This window comes from Eptatretus burgeri, chromosome 1 (assembly GCF_056783735.1).
Source record: "Eptatretus burgeri isolate ZD-2024b chromosome 1, Ebu_testis_v1, whole genome shotgun sequence".
In the NCBI taxonomy this organism is placed as follows: Eukaryota; Metazoa; Chordata; class Myxini; order Myxiniformes; family Myxinidae; genus Eptatretus; species Eptatretus burgeri.
Window position 1 is genome coordinate 46,860,231 of NC_140961.1, and position 22,482 is coordinate 46,882,712.

Consider the following 22,482-nt stretch of genomic DNA (forward strand, 5'->3'; position numbering starts at 1 on the left):
AGCAAGAAGGAGCTGGTCGTCGTCGTGTGCGTTGGAGTCGGAGCGGAGGGGACGGAGCTGTGGAGAGGCGGCGAGGGCAGACGAGGGGGTGCTCGCGTCGTGCAGGGAGCTGCACCCCAGGGAGGCCGACAGCGCGACCTGGCCGAGGTGGAGACGCTCGTCGCGGGACTCGAGGCAGAGTAGGAATCCTCTATACCCCGAGCATCAGCAACCCCCTCCTGTTTCCCCCCGCGCTGATATAGTGCGACCAAGGGGGCCCCTTTCCCACCCCCTACCAGACACTGCCCGCGAGGCCCGCGGAGTTGAGGCACCATCGCCGCTCCGCGTCTCATCACCAGACGGGTAGGCCCGACCCGGTCTCGGCCTCAGGCCCGCCTCATCCTTGAGGGTATTCTTTTCCTTGGTTTTGGGTATGTGTTGTCGGCGCCGTCTGTGAAGTAAAATTGTATAAGTGTTGCCGTGTGCTCGCGTAATCGGTATTAGATCTGCATTGTCGCATTTGCTTTTTGTGTAAATTGCATTGTGTTTTTCTTTTCTATGTGCTTTTGGTGGAATTGAATATGTGTGCTTTCCGTTCGTCGCGAATAAATGTGCTTTGTGTTGAACTGTTTCCCGCTTCGCTTCGTCATTTCTTTCATTGAATCCTCATCTTGCTTCACGTAAAGGGTTGGTAGTGGGCTGAATACGCCCGATAATTAATCGAACCGTCGAGGTCGACGAATAACACCGCTCGGTTATCCCGATAGTACGGAACGGGTTGCTTAAGTGGCCCGTGTCCGAAGTCGACCTGCGGCGAGGTGCGATCGCCCGGTCTACCCTCCGCGTGGGTACTTAGGTAGGTCGAATTTGGCGAGCAACCCTATCCCACGCGGGGGCTGATTGGCTCGATCGCGGTGAGACCGAAAGGTCCACCCGTGACTGGTTCCCGGCGTTAGTCCGAGAGGGTCACGACTGGATTGTCCGTCCGGTGGGCGACGTGCCGCGATTCGAGTTACGTGGCCGTCAGCACGCCGGCGGGCGCGAATCCGTAACAATATATATTGCTGGAATGTCGCAAAAGACTGTGATGCAACCAGTTCATTCAAGATGTGTAAGTGGAGCACACAGCAGGCTCAGTCACGTTACTTTTTAGATGGCTTTTGGAACATCCTTAAGATTCTCGGATATAGTGGAAAGAAAAATGTTTGAAAGAATTCACTATAAAAAAACCAAAAAACAACTAACCATTGGAATAGAATACGCTGCTTAGGCCTAAGTCACATTTGCGCTACAGTGAGGATACGGCGGCCGTACGCCCTCTGAATTGACAGAAACGTGCGGCGGCCGCAGAGTTTTTGAGATGTCCTTAGGGTGGCCCTATGCCGTATCGCTATATTTTACAGGCCGTAGGGTCGCCGTGGAATTATAGCGTGGAGTTATAACTTTTTTCATTTCTACATTCGCCGTAGCAATTCGACAAGCCGAAACAAAAGAATTGGTGAAAATAAAAGATAATTTAAAAAAATAAAACCCACTCGTTACCGTCCGTCTGGCCGCACGTTCGCCTTAGGGCCCCCCTGCGGTCCCCCTGCGGTCGCCTTGTGGGCACCTTGCGTCTGCCTTGAAAATTATATGGACGCCGCAGGAACACCCTAAGGTCACCGTGCGACATCAAATCAAAGACCGTGCGGCACCCCCACGTTTTCGGTCTCCACAATTTATAAATACGCCGTGCGGCTTCCCGAAAAATAAAAACATATGCAACTGCTACATCGTGTGACCGTGGAAATACTGCGGCCGCCGTATAATTGCGAGTGGCCGTAGATTTTGGAGACCCCACGGCCGCTGTGGCAAATGTGACTTAGGCATGGTGGTGGAATGGTTCGAGAGACCGCTCCCAGTCTGGGAGGTTGGCGGTTCAAACCCCGGCCGAGTCATACCAAAGACATTAAAAAAAAAAAAAAAATCGTACGTGCTGCCACTGCTGCTTCCTTACTTGACATTCAGAGTTTAAAAGGTTAAGAGCACAGACAATCTCCATCGGTTGGCATCCATGGGGAGGAGGAACTTCCTCCTGAGTAAATGTCCTGCTGAGTACGGTGAGAAAAGTGACACCACTGTTGTGATGTCGCCAGTACCCAGAGCTCAGTAGCTGTGTTTGTCTCATCAGCATGTCCATGTGTGTGAGAGATGTGTGAGTGGCAGCTACATTATAATCCTTAAACAAGAATTTTTTTTAAACAAATAATTAAAAGGAAATAAGAATAAATAAATAAATAAATAAATAAACAAACAACATGTTTTGGTGCACATGTCCACAGATGGAATTCTAGGTCTTCTCTTCATCTTGTTACCTCTGCCACCGAAAGTGGACGAAGATCATGTTTTCACCCGTTTCTCTGTCTGTCTGTCTGTCTGTCTGTCTGTCTGCAGGATATCTCAAAAAGTTCAGCACAGATTCGGACGAAACTTGGTGGACAGGTTGGGTGTGTGACAAGGACAAATGGATTTGATTTTGAGGAAGATCCAGATCCAGATCTTGAATATTTAAAGTGATTCTTCACCATTGAAAGATAGGGCCAAAACGACATACAGCATGACGTTTCAAAAAGCTTTGGATGGATTATACCAAAAATAGGTGGACGAGTTGGGCAGCCCGGGTAGGTGATAAGAACCAAGCAGATTAGATTTTGTTTGAGGTCCAGATGCATATACGGCCTACCAATTGGATACAAAATGTAAACTGTTCAGCCTGGCAGAGGTTTGTGCTCTACTGAGTGTCGTTCGAGCTGCCTCCACCACCGAACGTCGACGAAGGTTATGTTTTCACCCCCGTCTGTCTGTCTGTCTGTTTGTGAGCAGGATATCTCAGAAATTTATGGACAGATTCTGCCAAAATTTAGTGGTCAGGTTGGGTGTGTGCAAAAGACGAATTAATTCGACTTTCGTAACGATGTGGATATGGATCCGGATATGACAATTTTTTTAAAAAGTGATTTTTCACAATTGAAAGATGGGACCAAAAACGATATACAACATGATAGTTGAAAACTTTGTGGCTGGATTATAATCAAACTAGGTGAGTTGGGTAGGTGACAAGAACAAGCCCATTAGATTCTGGTTCAGGTTCGGATGCAGATCTGGCCTATCAGTGGGAAACAAAATGTAAACGGTTCAGCCTGGTGGAGGCACGTGCTCCACAAAGTGCTTTTCTAGTTATCCTTGCCAAAGGATGTGTTTAATTAATAATAGTACAGTTATTAATTATTAATTATATTAATAATAGTTAATTAATAATTAACTAACCCTAACAAATACACCCTTAATAGTACAGCCATTTTAGCAGAAATATTTGGTCAACCTCCCACAAATTGCAACAAAAGCAAACTCAACAGATTTTGATTCCTGGATATGTTCTCAGTGACAGAAAAAAAGTCCTAAGGGATCCTCCGGGGGGAAAGTCCTGAAATCATGGAAATCCAATATGGCCGCCACCCGGCTTCGGGGAAAATGAGAAAATTGTAAAGATTGATAATTTAAGATGTAAATATATGTTTTTCTGCATTCTAATTATTTCTAGTTATGGTCAGTATATTGATATACAAGAATAATTATTTAAAAAGTGAAATGTATTGAGGGTAAAATAAAAAATTATAGCTTTTTTGTCCAAAAATGTCAATTTTTTGCCCCGAAAAAAAAAATTATTCACCTGATACTGATTTTGGCTCCTTGACAAAAAAAAAAGACACGTTGAAGACACAAGATGAAATGAAGTCTATGGCAATACAATATAATTACGTAAATCATTGAAACATGACAAAATTCACAATTCCACTCGGGGCAATCACATCTGCCTGACGAAGGTTTTGAAATGAAAATGAAAATTCGCATTAAACACATAAACTACATCCATTATAAACTTACTATACATGTTGAGAAAAATAAAGTGTATTAATGTTAGAACTCGACAATGTCGTCATCATCCTCATCAATGTCACATGGAGTGTGTGTGCAGCCAGAGCCCCTGCAGTTTCCACAAGCTGGAGTGCACTCAATGTTGTGCTTCTTGCATGTGCATCTCATGGTGCTACAGTCAGCCTGGCAGTTGCACCTAATGACACGTAACATATTTTCAGGAGCTGGAGCTATTGATGTCTGAAGTGGCACAAAACCCTCGTCACACTTCTGCCAACCCCAGTCTGTGGAAGAAGTATGAAAGTGTGACGTCTTGAAACGACTCAAAGACCACCTTCAGAAGCATGCCGAGTCTGCAAAGATATCTTCAAGAACTTCAGCGCTCTGGGTTCAGTATATGGACATGCTAGACATTCTACGCAAATACATCTGGGCAGAGCGCACTGGGAACTGGGCACTACATCTACAGGCCATCCAGGAAATGCTGCCTTACCTGGCAGCCTCGGGCCACAACCTGTATGCCAAATCTGCGAGGGTGTATCTGCAGCAGATGTCCAACCTCAAAACTCAACATCCCAATGTCCAACAACGTTTTGATGAGGGGTTCCATGTGGTTCGACGAAGTGATCGCCTGTGGGCAGGTCTTTCATCTGACCTGATAATCGAACAAGTTCTGATGAGAAGTTTGAAGACCAGCGGGGGGCTCACACAAGGGCGAGGAATGACAGAGCAACAATGGCTGGTATGGCTACTATCAATGCCTGCCTGTGCAAAAATAAACCAGGCAGTGCAGAAATAAACCAGGCAATGCAGGAGCTCACAGGTGTGAACTACAACACTGGAGAGCAGAAAAAGGACATGACCAAGGCAAGACAATCTCATGACTGGAAGGACACGCTATCAGCTCTTCAGTATTCACAGGAACGGAATCCGTTCAGCAGTGATCCACGTCTGAGGAACATTGCTACTGGAGTTCATGCACACCCCACCGTCAACGTCGATACAACACATGCTGTAGGAGCCAAAATATTGAAATCTATGGATGGGAAAACACCTGCCGAGTACACATTTAAGAGGAAAGACCAAGTTGTCACCCTCGGCATGAAGTCATCTGTCAAGATTGATGGAGAGCAAGTCCAAGTTGACCCACAACTCTTCCACAGACTGATCACTGTTGCACAGACAGCAGAAGAACTGGAGTCGGCCTTCAAATATGAACTGTGCAGCTATCCACCAGCCCTCTTTGATTCCTCTCTTCAGCTCCGAGAAGCACACAAGCCAGTCTTTGCTGATGCCATCTGGGATCTTCATGGATCCGATGTCCCAGCCGATATTCCCAATGATGGGCAACATTATGTTTTGGATGGCAGGGCACTTGTTCAACGTATTCCATGGTCTCGTGGATCTACATAGAGACATATGCCACCAGTACACTGATTATGTAACGAAGAAGTACGGAGATGCAGGGGTTTCCTTAGAAGCCGGTTACCGGCGACCCGCAGCCGTCTACTCAGAGAAAAAATGTCAAAGGTCGCCGCCTACTTCAGTGCCGATTTTTGTTTTTTTGTTTTTTTTTCAGTACCTGAAGCTGATGACCATGGATTTTCAGTTTATGGTACAGATTACATTGACATACTTGGTGGTCAGTTTTTTGAGAAAGCTGGTCAGCAGAAAGTTGTTGCTGAGTGGCAGAATTTTAAGTTTGAATTAAATTCATGGAAAAAACATGTACCTGCTGAAGTACTTTCGTTAAAATCTAACCTCACACCAACATTATGGGTACTTAAACAACTCTTATCTAAGAAGCAGGAGGACAAGCACTTTTACCCCAAACTGGTAGAGCTTGCAGAAATTTGTATGTCTCTGCCAGTTTCCAATGCCTGGCCAGAACAGGGAGCCAGCGCCCTTAAGCGTATTAAGTCAAGAATGAGGTCAGCAATGAAAAATGACATGCTAGATGCCTTGTTAACAATCTCAATCAATGGTCCTCCAGTTGGCTCAAATGATGCCGAACTCCTTATCGGACAATGTGTACTTGACTGGCGTAGCCAAAAACCTCGACGGAAGCTCCCAAATCAACGACTTGTTAGTGTACCATCAACTTTGTTTGCATGTCCCCAAATTCTCTTGACTAATGACTTGCCTGTCAAATCAGAATTGTCCCCTCTTACTGAAAATGAAGCAGTGCGAAAATTTAATGTAGAAGACATTTCATGTGATAGTGACAGTGACTCCAATTGTGTTGCTTAACTTGCTAAATGACTATAGGTTAAACACTGTTAAACAGAACTGTAAACATCAGCTTCAAGAATTTACACAGAACATATACAATTTGTTCTTTGCAAGGGAACGTTTCTTCATCCCAAATACATTTTAAGTTTACTAACTTTCAATCATTGATTATTTAATTACATATAATGTCATTTGTTCATTCCTGCTAGAATAATATCATAAAGATGTTGGATATGTTTGCAACTGAAAATAGACTGTGAATTCATGGCGACTTTGATCCTGAAATTTGGACTATATTGTTTTGAAAGTTGAGGATGTAGAATGTTTGCAGCACAAAAATATATAGTAAACTTTTTGAATGTGAAATCTTATTTATGAATTATTTTTTCTTTCTATAAAACATATATAGTGACTCAGATTCCCAAAGGACTTGATTTTAATACTAAAGATTGATTGAAATATTGTTTACCGTCTATGAGTTTGTCATTGGTTTGACAACAGAAATGGAACATGAGTATAACTCCGAGAATGTTTTGTATAGATATCAAAAAGATCACACTTCTTTGATTACTGGAATTAAATAATATCACTATAAGTCTATTACTTCAATCAAACTTTAGATCCTGATGTATACAGAATTTGCAGTGTTAATAGTTTGGTTGCACATTTTACCCAACATTATGATAATAATCTAATCCTTCGTGCTCACAGCATTCATACAGCAAACCCTGAACACTCACAGAAGTGAAATGGAATATGGTTTCCTTAATGAATGCTAGTTCATCTACACTATTATTATGTAACACACTTACTCACTGCACTCCACCATGTGCAGTATCATCTCCCTATTAAGAACTAAGGTATGGCCCAAATGTTGCTAAAATGCCTCTCTTTTAAAGTGCTTAGATACTCCATCTTCCAGACACCTTGGTGTGCCCTAATCCATGGCTTTAAATTAATGAACCATGTTTAAAAGCTGCTTGAACTAACTATACAGTATAGCTGAATTTCAGTCAACCAGTCAATCAGTATGTTAATGGAACCACATCCAGTATAGGCCTAACCACCTGTTTTTGTGGTGTTTTGCACCCCAACAGCATGATAATATGAGAACTATTTCATGTCAGAAATCATGCTAGAATACATCTCCAGCCATCTAGGATCCTCCGGCTTCCAGGGCCCGAGGCAGGCCCTGAACCCCGGCCATACAGCTGCGCTCGCTTCGCTTGCGGTGATGGTAACCTGCTACTTTTTAATGGTAGCCTTCTACTCCAAAAAATAAGGAAACCCCTGGAGATGCCATAGTCGTGTTTGATGGTTATGAGAGTAACAACACGAAGGACATGACACACCAGAGACGGTCTAAAGGGAATGCTGGCACTACTGTGACATTTACAGCTGACATGCGTCTCACAATGAAGAAGGAACAGTTTCTTGCCAATAGGCAGAATAAACAGCGATTCATTTTTATGTTGAGTGAAGAGCTTCAGAAGAAGAACTGTGAGACACACCATGCCTCAGGGGATGCTGATCTCCTGATTGTACTGAAGGCCGTGCAGTCTGCTACTGTCACCAACACTGTGTTAGTTGGTGATGGCACAGACCTCCTCGTCCTCCTATGCTACCATGCAAGCTTAGAATCCCATGACCTCTTATTTTGTCCCAAGCCAAAGAAGAACACGAAGAAGCCTCGCATCTGGAACATCAAGGCTACAAAGAAAATGATTGGTACAGACATATGCAAGCACATACTGTTTCTACATGCAGTTCTTGGGTGCGACACAACATCTCGTCTTCATGGGATTGGAAAGGGAGCTTCCCTCAAAAAGTTCAAAGCAAACAACACATTCCGTGAGCAGGCCAAGGTTTTTGATACATATCCAGCTTCCGTATGTGATGTGGCAGATGCAGGAGAAAAAAAAAACATTGGTGATAATCTACAACGGAAAGTCAACTGACACCCTGGACACCCTCCGGTATCAGTGGTACTGGGACAAGGTGGCTTGGAGCTCCTCTCACATGCAACCACAGATGTTACCACCAACATCAGAAGCAGCAAAGTATCACAATCTGCGCATGTATCTGCAAGTTCAAGAATGGAAGGGATGTGCAGATGAACTTCTTCCGACAGACTGGGGTTGGCAGAAGTGTGACGAGGGTTTTGTGCCACTTCAGACATCAATAGCTCCAGCTCCTGAAAAAATGTTACGTGTCATTAGGTGCAACTGCCAGGCTGAATGTAGCACCATGAGATGCACATGCAAGAAGCACAACATTGAGTGCACTCCAGCTTGTGGAAACTGCAGGGGCTCTGGCTGCACAAACACTCCATGTGACAATGATGAGGATGATGACGACATTGTCGAGTTCTAACTTTAATACACTTTATTTTTCTCAACATGTATAGTAAGTTTATAATGGATGTAGTTTATGTGTTTAATGCGAATTTGCATTTTCATTTCGAAACCTTCGTCAGGCAGATGTGATTGCCCCGAGTGGAATTGTGAATTTTATCATGTTTCAATGATTTACATCATTATATTGTATTGCCATAGACTTGATTTCATCTTGCGTCTTCAACATTTCTTATTTTTTTGGTCCAGGAGCCAAAATCAGTATCAGGTAAATATATATATTTTTTCAGGACAAAAAAAAATTGACATTTTTGGACAAAAAAGCTATAATTTTTTTATTTTACCCTCAATACATTTCACTTTTTTTATAATTATTCTTGTATATAAATATACTGACCATAACTAGAAACAATTAGAATGCAGAAAAACATATATTTACATATTAAAATATCAATCTTTACAATTTTCTCATTTTCCCCAAAGTCAGGTGGCGGCCATATTGGATTTCCATGATTTCAGGACTTTCCCCCAGGAGGATCCCTTAGGACTTTTTTTTCTGTCACTGAGGACATATCCAGGAATCAAAATCTGTTGAGTTTGCTTTTGTTGCAATTTGTGGGAGGTCATCCGACATTTTGACTGTACTATAAGATCCCAAACACACTTCAGAACCCGAATCCCCTTGAAGACTCCCAAGACCTTTTAAATCGTTTGGACTGTGTCTTTTGCACCTGAGAAGGATGAGAAGGATCTTTCAACCCTCGAATGATTCTGTGACTGGACCGGACGACATCAGCTCACATGTCCGAAACACCTGCTCTGCTGCTCTTGCACATCCTCTCTCTGTCCCTTTTACTCTATCATTTGCACGACGTCATTTTCCATCTGCTTGGAAATTTGCCAACATCACTGAATTACATAAACTAGAACGGCACTCGGTAGAGTGCACACCTCCCACCAGGCTGAACAGTTTACATTTTGTATTCCACCGATTCCACAGCAACTACCGAGGGGTGACGCTGCTCTCAGTGCCGGGCAAGATCTTTGCTCGGATAATTCTTGATAGGATTCGCCACCATCTGCTTGAGCACCAGCGTCCAGAACAGTCAGGCTTTACACCAAAGAGGTCAACGATTGACCGTATCCTTGTCCTTCAGGTCCTCACCGAACGCAGACGAGAGTTTCGGCAGCGGCTGCTTGCAGCCTTTGTTGATCTCTGTAAAGCGTTCGATTCAGTGAATCGGGATGTCCTCTGGAGAATTCTTGGTCTTCATCGGGTGCCACCAAAACTGATCAATCTGATGTCTGAACTCTACTCTGGTACTGAGAGTGCTGTGAAGTGTGGTGATACCATCTCCAATTAATTTCCAGTTGTTACTAGAGTTTGTCAGGGGTGTGTGCTCAGTGTGACCACTCCTCATTTTCATAAATGCCAAGGTGAGTCAATGAAAAAAGCCAAGAATTCACAAGGTTTCGGAAAAGCGATGATAATAGAAAACCAAGACGCCAAGAAAACCTATATAAAACCAAGACGCCAAGGTGAACAACGAATAGCCAAGATCTTGTTAAAAAAAACCGAGGAGTGGTCACACTGTGTGTGCTGGGGAGGACGACCGCGAGATGGAATTGCAAGGTCGTCACCCCGGATAACTCCGGAGTCGACGGGTTGCTTAAAGGACCATGGTCGCCAATATTTCGACGGCGTGAGGTAGGGTCCACTTGTCTAATTCCAATTTACCTCAGTACCTACGCCGTCTAGCTACCGGGGAAGCCACACCCTCGGCCGACTCTGTCCGAACCGAGTCGCATGTAACGACTCGGGTCTGGCGTACCGAGCAGGAGTTACCAGAGCCGCACCGGTCCCAATGACAACTTACGGCACAAACGGCCTCACTATTTCTCAAGCCCGCACCGTGCTGGGTCAATGGTAGAAACGACAGGCAACGAACTGGAACATTTAACAGATATATATATATATATATATATATATATATATATATATATATATATATATATATATATATATATATATATATATATATATATATATATATATATATATATATATATATATACGTTGTTCGTCTTTCGGCTGCTCCCGTTAGGGGTCGGCACAGCGGATTGTCCGTTATGCTCTGCATACTGATTTGGCATAGGTTTTACACCGGATGCCCTTCCTGACGCAACCCTGGTCGCCTCTTACGACACAGGGATAAGGATTGGGTTTCGCCATGATTCCAGGCTGCCCTACACCCTCTCATAGCGCGGCCCAGCGCAGAGCTCCCGTCCTCAAGCAATCCTCCAACTCAAGTGTCTGAGTAGCTGGATTACAGGCGCACGCCACTATGCCCAGTATATATATATATATATATATATATATATATATATATATATATATATATATATATATATATATATATATATATATATATATATATATATATATATATATAAATATAATAGGGAGGGAGACACAGAGCAGACTTAACCATGAATATAATATGCAATGTACAATGAACAATCAACACTTATACAATTTCTACTTTACAGACTGGTACCACACACGCACCCAAAAGAAATGGAGCCCGTCGGGTCCTAATTGGACCCTCCAGCCGAGGAGGATAGGTCAGCTGGGGGGGGGGGGAGGTCAGAGTCCGGCTGTGCACCTGTCCACCTCGTGCGGTTTGGTTGGTCTTGTTGGGTGGGACTCAAACCCACAGCTTTAACGCAGCACCAAGCACCAGGGACGAGGGATATGCGACGGATGCCAGCCAGCATGAAGGCGGAGGAGACGAGAGGAACCCTTGCGCTGAGAGGATGGCCAGAAAACCAGACCAGACGAAAGGATAACCAACTGGCCAGGCGAGAGCAGACCAGAGCCAGTGCAGACAGAACGTGCCGAACACTCTACCTCCCCCACGCGCGCGGGGCCAGAGGGACCGCCTCTGACATCACCTCATCCCTCATTGGACGGGGGGGGGTGTCAGTTGCCTCGGTGGCCTGCTTTCATTGGGTGGAGGGCGTGTCGATGTCTCCACCCCCCTCCGAAGAGGCCCGCCCCTCTAAGAGGCTGCGCAATAGTATATGGTGTTCTGGGTTCCCATTGGCTGGCGAGCATCAGCCGACGCTCGCTCCTCGCTGAATGGACAAGAGGGACTCCAGGCCCTTTTTTGGAGCAAAAACCAGAGCACCAGTGACCGATGAAACCCCGCCTCTGCATGTGTTCGGCACGCCAGCGCGCGAAGAATGCGAATAGTGCCGAAAGCAGAGGGGGGCTGTTGCCGTCGACTCCTTTGGAAGGTTGCTGGGGGATTTAAGATGTAAAAAGACCTGACTATAAAATAACCCACAGCACACACATGAAATTCCCATTAAACACAGGGAGGAATCCAACGATACACATAATTATCGAAATAACTAAGCTTAGGGACTGCTATCTGTTTGTGTGCAAAAGGCTTCCAAATCCGTAACAATATAGCACGATATCTCAAAAATGTATTGGGCCCGATATGTTCTCGTGGATCAGGCATTACGTGGCGGAGGTACGCGCTCCACCGAGTGCCCTTCTAGTTTTTTTTTTAGCTGGTATAAGTGTGGAGTGTGCGGTTCGAACTGACGAGCTTCATCCCGTTCAGCTTACGAGAGGTCTGTTCACTTCTGATTGAGACTGCAGCATCAGTGTCAACTTGGAAAGTGATACGAGCATAGTTCACCTCCACGTCCACTGTTATTGGTTGAGCTTTCGGAATTCAACATTGAATTAAGGTCCAACATTGGTTGAATATCTCGATACGGGTCGTCGTCGTTGCCCATGATGTGTATGACGGTTGATGCCACTCGACAGACGCTTCTTTCTGAATACCAGATCCTTGTTGTGATGTGGTGAAGTATTTCAAAGATTTTACTTTCCTTTATGTAGATCTTCATAAATCTCAGCATTACAGCTATTCAACATTGGTTGCTGATGTACAAGATGTTGTATATATAATTGATCCGAGTGCACTATACAATCCTCCGTGGTACATATCAAGATGATTAAAGCTAAATTTGACGTATTTTCAGTGCATTTATTATCTACAGTATATTGAATTCCAAATATAACAAATAAACAATTATAGGTTTTATGAGAGAATAAATCAACAGATACATTTTGATACCTTTCACTGTACATAGATGGCAACAGTTACACGGGTGCGTTTTTAGAAATCGTTAATTTTACACTCGTGGTGATTCGGGTATGAGCACAATTTCATCTTTAACACAAAGTAGCATCGTCTGGCAAAATGGCAAACACATTTCAAAGCCTTCTGACCCAAATTAATCAAAAATCAATGGGGAAGTGGGGAAGGAGGGGGGTGGGGGTGTTCAGTGTGTGGCCCGTAGACTAAAGGTGGTTTAGCACACTCCTCTCAACGTCCTTTTGAGTTCATCACTTGCCTTCACCAACAAGACTAGTTCTTCATCCTGATCAAACACAAGTGTTCACTCACAAAGCTTTCAAGGCACAGAGAAAACAAAGCAAGTGTTGAAGTCCTATTAACCAGACTCGGTGGTGTGATGGTTAAAACGTCCGTTTTGAGTCGGCCAGGTCGGTGGTTCCAAGCACTGGGAAAGTCATACCGAAGACTTTAAAGATGGTACATTCTGCTTACTTCCTTGATGCTCAGCATATTATAATAAAAGAAAAAGACAGAGTACAGCCAAACAACCATTGTAGAGGCTTGAGTGGGCCGAAGAGCCTCCTCCTCCTGCAGTGTGTGCGTGCGTGCGTGCGTGCGTGCGTGCGTGCGTGCGTGCGTGCGTGCGTGCGTGCGTGCGCGCAGAATATCTCAAAAGGTTCTGGACGGATCCGGAAGAAATTTTGTGAACATGTTGGGTGTATCACAAGGAAGAACTGATTCGATTTTGGTGAAGATCCGAATCAGGATCTGATCATTTTTTCAGTGCTTCCTCACCATTGGTAGTCGTATGGCAGCTTAGCTGTCGGGGTAGCTATCATTTCTTGAAGTGTGACTGTGTCGCTGATGCAGTGCCCCTATACCAGTACACACACTGGAACTGGTACTCATTTCGCCGACCTAGGAAGGATGACAGGCTGAGTCAACCCCCTGGTGTATTAATTCAGCAGCCGATGGGGCTTGAACTCAGGACCCTAGGATCCCAAGTTGCCACCCCAACGACTGAGCCAACACCAGGCTGCCTCACCATTGAGAAATAGCGGTTGAACCGATTATCTATCTATAATTCCAGCAATCTCTGTGTGTGTGTCTGTGTGTGAGTGAGTGAGTGAGTGAGTGAGTGAGTGAGTGAGTGAGTGAGTGAGTGAGTGAGTGAGTGAGTGAGTGAGTGAGTGAGTGAGTGAGTGTGCGAGTGCTGTTTCTCGACAACCTCTGGTCCGATGTAATTGAAACTTTTTTTTTTTTTTTTTTTTTTTTTTTATACCTTGGTCGAGGCTCGTATGAGAGCTAACACACAACTCACAGCAAGGAGGCATGAGACAAGAGGGGCGGGAGTGGAAGGGACAAAACATTGGGGAACAGACACAGGTGAACTGTGGAAGGGAGAGGGATGGGGATGGGACGGGGAACATGGCGAGGGGAAGATGGACATTACAGGGACTTTCAGGAAGGAAAGCAGGAGCATTGAAGGAATTGGGCTTGGGTGGATTATCGGGGTAGAAAAGATCGAGGATTTGGATGGGGGAAGATAAGAGGTGGTGGTGAACAGCTGTTTTGAAAGCCTGAAGGGAAGAATGGGAAAGAATAGAGTGAGGAAGTTTATTCCAAAGGCGGGAAAAAGAGGAATGAAAGAGTGAAGATGAGCAGTGATTCGTGATTTTGGTAGTTTTACCAGAAGGGGGTTGTTGGCGGACCTTGAGCGCCCTGTGGAAATGTGGTTGGGACAAATCGCAGAGAGAGCAGGGGGGCAAGGCTGGAGAGGAGTCGGTAGAAGACAGAAAGACCACCGACCAACCTGCGGTGATTGAGTGAGAGGCCCAAAGACTCAGCTTCATTGCGGGAGATGCCAATGATCTTAAAAGCCCTGGTTTCGACAGCGTGAAGTCGAGAAAGGTGGGAGGCAGGAGCACCAGCCCAGAGGGGAGAGCAGTACTCCATCAGGCTACGGACAAAAAGCTTTGTAAGTGGTCAGGAGCTCAAGAGGGCCGAGGAAGGACTTGCACGACGGAGGATTCCCAGTCGGCGACTGGCTTTTGAGGAAAGGTTGGAAATGTGACTTTCCCAGGAAAGGTCATGGCAGATAGTGAGACCCAGAAGCTTGAAAGAAAAGACTTCTTCCAGAGGATTGTTGAGAAAGTGGATGGGGGGTTTTGTAAACGGTCCTTTCGAAGAGACATAGTGAGAGTGTGAGATTTGTCTGGATTGAAAGACATGTTCCACGTGTTGGACCAGTTTGTGATTTTATCCAGATCTGCAGTGAGCGAAGAAGCTGCTGCTTGCCGGTCTGAGGGATGACAGATGGTACGGCAGAGGGTTGAGTCATCGGCAAAGAGAAATAGAGGATTTTCCAGAGAGTCCGAGAGATCATTGATGAAAACCAGAAAAGAACAGGGCCCAGAACGCTACCTTGAGGAACTCCAGCCTGCACAGGAAGAGGGGATGAAAGAACTCCATTTAGGGCCACACGTTGACTGCGACAGGAGAGGAAGTCTGCGAGCCATGAGTGGAGATGGCCTTGAATACCATGGGAAGAGAGTTTGGTGAGTAGGGCAGGGTGCCAGACTGTGTCAAAAGCACGTGATATGTCCAGGGATACGGCCCGGATTTCCTGTCTGGCATTGAGGACCTCCATCCATTGATGGGAGAGCAGTAGCAGCATATCTAGGGTAGAGTGACCTGGTCTGAAACCAAATTGATGATTGGAAATCAAGCCATTGGAGAAGAGGAAGGATTTCATGTCTGAAGCGATGATGGATTCCATAACCTTGCTGATGATTGGGAGAAGGCTGATTGGTCTATAGTTACAGGGATCTGTTTTTGCACCTTTTTATGCAGGGCAGTGATGTTAGCAGATTTCCAAGCAGATGGCAGATGACCTTGGGAAAATGAGAGGGTGAATAGAACAGAGAGAGGGTGAGCAAGAGCAGAAGAGCAGGCTTTGAGGACACGTGGGCTGATGCCGTCTGGACCGGTTGCAGAATCTGACTCGAGGTTTGAAAGCAAGCTCTCCACCTTGTCAGGAGAAAAGGATACAGAGTCCAGGGACAGTTGGGTGCGACTGGGTAAAGTGGGTAGAGATAGTGATGGGTTTGGGACACAAGATTTAGCTGCAAACACCGAGTTTAGACATTCAGCTTTATCACGTGTGGAATCAGCAGTGCGGCCATTTGAGGTAAGGGAGGGGATGGAGGGGGAACATACACCAGAAACAGATTTGATTAAACGCCACCAGGATTTTGAGGAGGGAGAGAGGTTTGAGAGTTCAGACTTGAGATGAGAAAGATGTTGTTTTCTGGCTCTCCTGAGGGTAGCTACACACTTGTTCCGAGCTTTGTGGAAAGAACTGAGATTGCCCTCAGTTGGGTTTGCTTTCCATGAGGCAAAGGCAAGTTGTTTCAGGACAACTGCCTCGCCACAAGCTTCAGTAAACCAAGGGCGGGAGGAAGGGTAAGACAACTGAACACGAGAGGGGATAAATCTGTGATTGCCAGCTAAATCTGTGATAACTTGCCAGCTATATTGCTGGGGACTTGAGGATGTGCCTTTTCAAGGTTTGATATTAATCAGACAAGTGCTTCCCAAGTTATGGCCATTTACTTACCAAACCAATGGGAAGACACGTTGTTGCGTGGGCGTGGCCGATGGGGAAGGGAAGCTCAGCCGCGTTCCCCATTACAGGTTACAACGTACGGGCTTCCGGAGAATGATGACTTCGTGTATTCTAATAATTTCTCGATTTCTTATGCGCATTTATAGATAAACACAATGGCCCAAGTTATGATCGTTTTCATATTAGACGGTGTATAAATTTCAGTAACATCAGAGTGCTGGTATGCTCCGAACCAGGAAGTAAATTTTTTCTCTCTCTTCTCTTCTCTTTTTGTTTTTCCTTGCCACGACATTGCGAAAAGGTAAAATACGTTGGCGCTAATTGAATAATTGGGTATTAAAAATAAATTGCGAATAATCGTAACTGCGAATAATATCGAACTTCTGGGTCACACATGTACGGGCACGTGAGTGCGAAGAAACGGCCTATGTGGTTTATTTATTTATTTATTTATTTATTTTATTATTATTATTATTTTTTTTTTTTACGGGCACGTACTAGTATAGCACAATAGCCTGGTGTGTTGGCGCAGTGGTTAGGGCAGCGGCTTGGGATCCAGAAGGTCCTGAGTTCAAGCCCCGTTGGGCCACTGAATTAATACACCAGGGGGTTGACTCAGCCTGTCATCCTTCCGAGGTCGGCGAAATGAGTACCAGTGTACTGGGCCGGTGTATACCCCGGTTAAAATAGGTGTACCATATCCCTGTGTCGTAAGAGGAGACCAGGGTTGCGTCAGGAAGGGCATCCGGCGTAAAACGTGCCAAATCACTATGCGGATCATTCGGGTGATCCGCTGTGGCGACCCCTAACGGGAGCAGCCGAAAGAAGAAGAAGAAGTACTAGTATAGCACAATGTCTCAAAAAGTTGTGGACGGATTCAGACAGAACTTGGTGTACAGGTTGGGTGTGTGGCCACGACAAATCGATTCGATTTTGCTGAAGATCCGAATCCGGATCTGCATAGGAGAATTCTTTAATTTTTGAAATGATTCTTCACCATTGAGAGATGGGGCCAAAAACGATTTCGTACTGCATTGCGTGATATCTCAAAAATGTATTGGGTCTGATATGTTCTCGTGGATCAGGCATTTCGTGGCGGAGGTGTGCGCTCCACCAAGTGCCCTTCTAGTTTACGATAGTTTTGTTTCCAAATCAAACTTTGCCCCCAACCCTTTCAGTGGCAAAGCATTCTTTTCTGCAGAACTTCCACAAGTTTCTTTTTCAAGAACATATACAATGTGCTTCGGTTCGTGTCATAATACAATACGAGTTCCCAGACAAGGAACTTCAATGCAAGAGGGGACCATTAGTACCATCAAAGCTTGTGCAGGGGTTGCCAACATATGGCTGTTTTTTTAATAACCCATTCATATGGCTCCATCCATCCACTCGGACCATACTATGTGCAGAGCGTTGGTGCTGCCGAAGCAGTCTCCTTGGCTATTGGGCACAATCCTGGAGGGGTCACCACTCCGACACAGGACACCAGCATACTGGCACTCATTTTGCCGACCCCGGAAGGATGACAGGCAGAGTCAACCCCACCTGGTATTAATTAAACAGCCGAGTGGGATTCGAACTCGGGATCCTGAGATCCCAAGCCCACCACCCGAACCATTAAGCCAACAATTCATACGGTTGATAAAGAATCCTTTTTCAAAGCTGAGCATCAAGCAAGGAAGAAGCGCGTACCATTTTTTAAAGTCTTTGGTGGGACTCGGTCTGGGTGCGAACCACCGACCCTCGCAGACTCTGAGCAGACGCTCTCTCACCATTGCATCACCAAGTCTGGTCCAGTTACCCTGAAGAACCTTGAATGAGGCATTGAGCTATGTGTGGAATACAAACCCAACAGGCATCAAATGGCAATTCCAGCATAATTAGAACGTTTCACAAGTTTGAGAAAGTTTAAAGATTCTCTGCCAGGGAATCGTATTTACAAAAAAATGACGTCATTTCACAGGTATTCTTCAAAAATTAATTTGGACAATGATTACAAGCAAGCCGTCTGTACTCGGACCGAGCAACCAGGCATCACACTGAAACACGTACACATTATTTACATCGAAACCGATTTAACACTCAATCACCATCTCGTTCACAATTTGCCACCGTGGGGGCAGGGGGGGGGACTCTCACCGGCACCACCATGATCACGACTACGACTGCAACGGCCCCAATGATTCCCACCTTCTTTGGGGAGGGGGGGGGGGTCGGAAAATGTTTTCGGTCCAAGTCTTTCACGAACCGGCTGGCGAGGACTGACGACGGAACGTGTAATTCGTTCGGTGTTGGCGATAACTCACCTATCCTGAAAGAATGTCCATCATTCCACCAACTAATGCGAGCAGATGGGACAGCCAGATTTAATATCGTGCGTCCGAGGGGACGGCGCACCTTTTGCGCAACGCCCTGCCTGCGCAGAGCCAATCCGACAGCTGACAGTCGGGGCGAGAATCGAACCGAGGCTACACAGCTCGACCCTTTGGTGCGATGGTGTGTGGGGGGAAATACAGGAAGAAAAACACACCTACGGTGATTCCACCGACTCCAATCTTCACAATATATTGACGTTAAAACAGCGTCTTAACATGGCTTCCGAAGGGGGCGGGGCGTTTCCAACGCTGCGGAGGGGAGGAGCATCCAGGATAGAAGAAAAGGGGCGGGGCGTTTCCAACGCTGCGGAGGGGAGGAGCATCCAGCACAGAAGAAAAGGGGCGGGGCGTTTCAAACGCTGCGGAGGGGAGGAGCATCCAGCACAGAAGAAAAGGGGCGGGGCGTTTCCAACGCTGCGGAGGGGAGGAGCATCCAGCACAGAAGAAAAGGGGCGGGGCGTTTCCAACGCTGCGGAGGGGAGGAGCATCCAGGACAGAAGAAGAGGGCGGAGCTAGCACGTCAGTTTCACGAGTTTTACCAACAGCACAACATGGAGGCGATTTTTAAAATGCTGGTTTCACCGTTCTTACTCGAATTTTTTTCCGTGACCGATTGTACACACCCAACAAACACGAAATACAATCTATTAATGTTTGTGTGAGTGAATGATGGTCGTTATCAGTCAGGTCACCATTTCCCAACGTTACATACCGAGTCCCGTTCCCACTGGACAACGTGCGGCCTTGAGGCGGACAAACCTGCACAGCGAGCAGACCCTCCGTGCCGGGACACTGTCCACCTGCTGCGAACAAGACGCAAAGCGACAAATGGCCCAACCCGAAGCTCCAACAACAACAAAAGGCTTCCTGTGAAACATAATCACTCATTCATTTTAACTGAATTCATAATTTCCAAATCCATACTTTCCTCATTCCTACTTTCGTTCATTAAACATTCTAAGACTCATTCTTAAAGTCATTTCGTTCGACGTACTGGGACTGCGTTAGGAATCGTGTCCCGAAAACATCATATCCACCAATAACACATCAAACAAATGTGTTTTTGAAAAAGTTTCAACGATCCAGAAAAAATTGTGCCGAAGTTACCGCTGCCAACTACACCACCGTGACCAACATGTACTGCGTTAATGCATATTTCAAACTAGCACTTGTCATTGTTCACTCAGGTCGTTCATTCTTGATTATTAATTCGTTCATATATGTGAATTTATTGATCCGTGAAGTGATTTTTATATTATCGTATAACCATATGTCATTTCGCTTTGTGACATCTTTACCTCATGTTTACAGCGTCACGTGGCTTCACTCAATGTGATTCTTGTTCAGTCTTCCATGATCAATCTGCTTGTTATCGCTTGTTAAACCAGCCGTTCCTTCTCAACCGTTTCGTTGGAATGCTTGCTTGTGTGCTTAACTCAACTAAGTCTAAAGGATACTCGGTAGAGCACAAACCTCCGCCACGTAATGCCTGATCCACGAGAACATATCGGGCCCGATACATGTTTGAAATATCATGCCATACAGTCCTATATCGTTTTTGGCCCTGTCTCTCAATGGTGAAGAATCACTTTAAAAATTAAATAATTCTCGTATCCAGATCCAGATTCCGATCTTCACCAAAATCGAATCAATTCTTCCTCGTCACACACCCAACATGTCCACCAAGTTTCGTCCGAATCCGTCCACAACCTTTTGAGATATCGTGCTGTATATTAGTTTAGCACGATCTCTCAATGGTGAAGAATCACTGAAAAATTCCAGTAATCGGATCCGGATCTTCGCCAAAATCTAATCAGTTCGTCCTTGTCACACACCGAACCTGTCCACCAAATTTCATCCGGATCCGTCCACAACTTTTTGAGATATCCTGTGCACAACCAAACAAACAAACAAGCCAGTAGGCGGCGATGGGTCGCCGAGCAGGACTGTTAGTATTGTGACACTTTGACCGCTGACCTAGTGGAGATAGGTCATTATGCCAATGAGCAAACTTGTACTACTCATCGGGGAGTATTCACGTGCAAAAATTTGTTTGGATCAGTTGAGCCGTTTTGCCGGTAGGGGGTCTTGAATAGACATTTTCACCGAAAAATGCACTTATTGACCTTTGACCCCTGAAGTAATTGAGATAGGTCATTATGCAAACGAGTAAAGTTGCAGTACTCATTACGGTCTATAAACATGTAAAGTTTCATTCGATTCGGTTCAATCGTCTTAGAGCACGTGTACTTTGAAGTTTCAGCAGGAATGCTCAATGGCCCTCGGACACCCAAGTTGAGAGGGTTGCCATTTGGAAACTATAAGATAATAGAGCAAAATGGATGTCATTTCGTGGATAGGCAATCACCTTAAGATCATGCATACCAAATCTCATCCAGTTCCATGTACTGATAACTACTCAGTATCCATGTGAATGAAAAGTACCGAAAATGCGGTTTGAAATCAGAAATCCCCAAAGTTCAACGGGGTGCTGTGGGTGAACAAAGATCTAAATCGAAAATCTGGCTCGATCGCTTGTGCACAATGTATTCCAGACGATTAGTGTGAATTTTCATGACCATCCGACCATAACCCAAGGAGGAGTAGCATTTGGCATGAAGGCACCTCCAGCTCTCGCTTATTATCGATTTTTTCACTAATTGACCTTTGACCCCTGACCTAAGCGAAATCGGTCAATATGTCCTGAGGCAAAGTTGTAGTACTCATTGAGTACCATGAACCTGCAAAGTATCATTCATATCGATGCACTCACCTGGTCGCTAGGGGGCCTTCAATTTTCGCCAATTTTCGCACATACCCTAATTGTAGGGGGCGCTGCGGGTAAAGTATTCGATATAATAAAAAAAAACGGAATATATTTGATAGAGCATCACCTGTACATCATTCGTGCCAAATTCCATAACCCTACGTAGGATAATGGCTTTCGGAATTGATTTCGCATGAACGGTACCGATTTTGAATGTTTTTCGGTTGTTGCTTGTGAACCAAAGCGTCCCTAGCAACCATCACAATTTCCAAAGCACTGGGTCGTAAGATGTACCTACCACCCGAGTTTGGTCAAAATCCGCCCACGTTTACGACCAATTATGTGATGACAAACGAACAAACAGACAGAAAAAGCCGGTAGGCGACAAGGGATTCACTAGGATCGAAGCGCTGGATACGATGCTTTTCATTCTGACTGATCCACCGACGAAGATTCATTGCCAAGACGTATTGGTTCACATACAATTGTTCCTCTGCCTGGCAAGATTTTTCCTATTGCGTATTTTGTCAACTGGCACTCCTCATAAAAAATGACGGTAAATAGACACCCTATTTTTGAAGGACTACCATTTGAAAAATAATCAGTTTGCTGGTTTGTGCTGTGGAGCCTCGCGTTGCAGACACACACGCAGACACACACACACACACACACACACACACACACACACACACACACACACACACACACACACGGAAAACCCGATAAAGTTCTCTCAATGCTCTTGTTTGACCACACCTCCTGAGCCACACAATATTTTTCATAAGCCACGCCCACTTTCCTACACCACTCCCACTTTTCATCAACCATGTCCACTTTCTCTAAGCTCCGCCCACTTTCCCTAAGCCCCTCATAAAAAAATGACGGTAAATAGACACCCGATTTTTGAAGGACTACCATTTGAAAAATAAATCCTCAATCAAAAATCGGCTCAAGTAAAATTTTCTAAATATCTCGAAGTGTTTAATTCTGAAGTCTCGTTTCTCTACATTCAAAACTGAAGGACAAGTATTGAAAATACTGTACACGGTGTTTCGGCCGCTGCACAGCAACG

The 22,482-nt window shown here is 45.2% G+C and overlaps 1 protein-coding gene across 8 annotated transcripts in view; it reads right to left on the reverse strand.

The window, feature by feature from the left end:
- GDAP2 (ganglioside induced differentiation associated protein 2) overlaps positions 1–19,653 on the reverse strand; it is a 76,245-nt gene extending 56,592 nt beyond the window's left edge. For 2 of the 8 annotated variants that reach the window (XM_085882451.1, XM_085882446.1), the window contains exon 1: positions 18,575–18,751. Coding sequence is in view for 1 of the 8 variants with exons in the window: in XM_085882461.1 (XP_085738587.1) it covers positions 19,356–19,521 (166 nt within the window). In the remaining 7 variants the exon portion in view is untranslated. Of the gene's footprint in view, positions 1–17,960; positions 18,098–18,574; positions 18,752–18,798; positions 18,952–19,355; positions 19,577–19,637 lie in introns of those variants that run through there. The other 6 variants (XM_085882489.1, XM_085882479.1, XM_085882461.1 and 3 more) reach the window with 6 other exon arrangements.
- Positions 19,654–22,482: the final 2,829 nt, after the last annotated feature.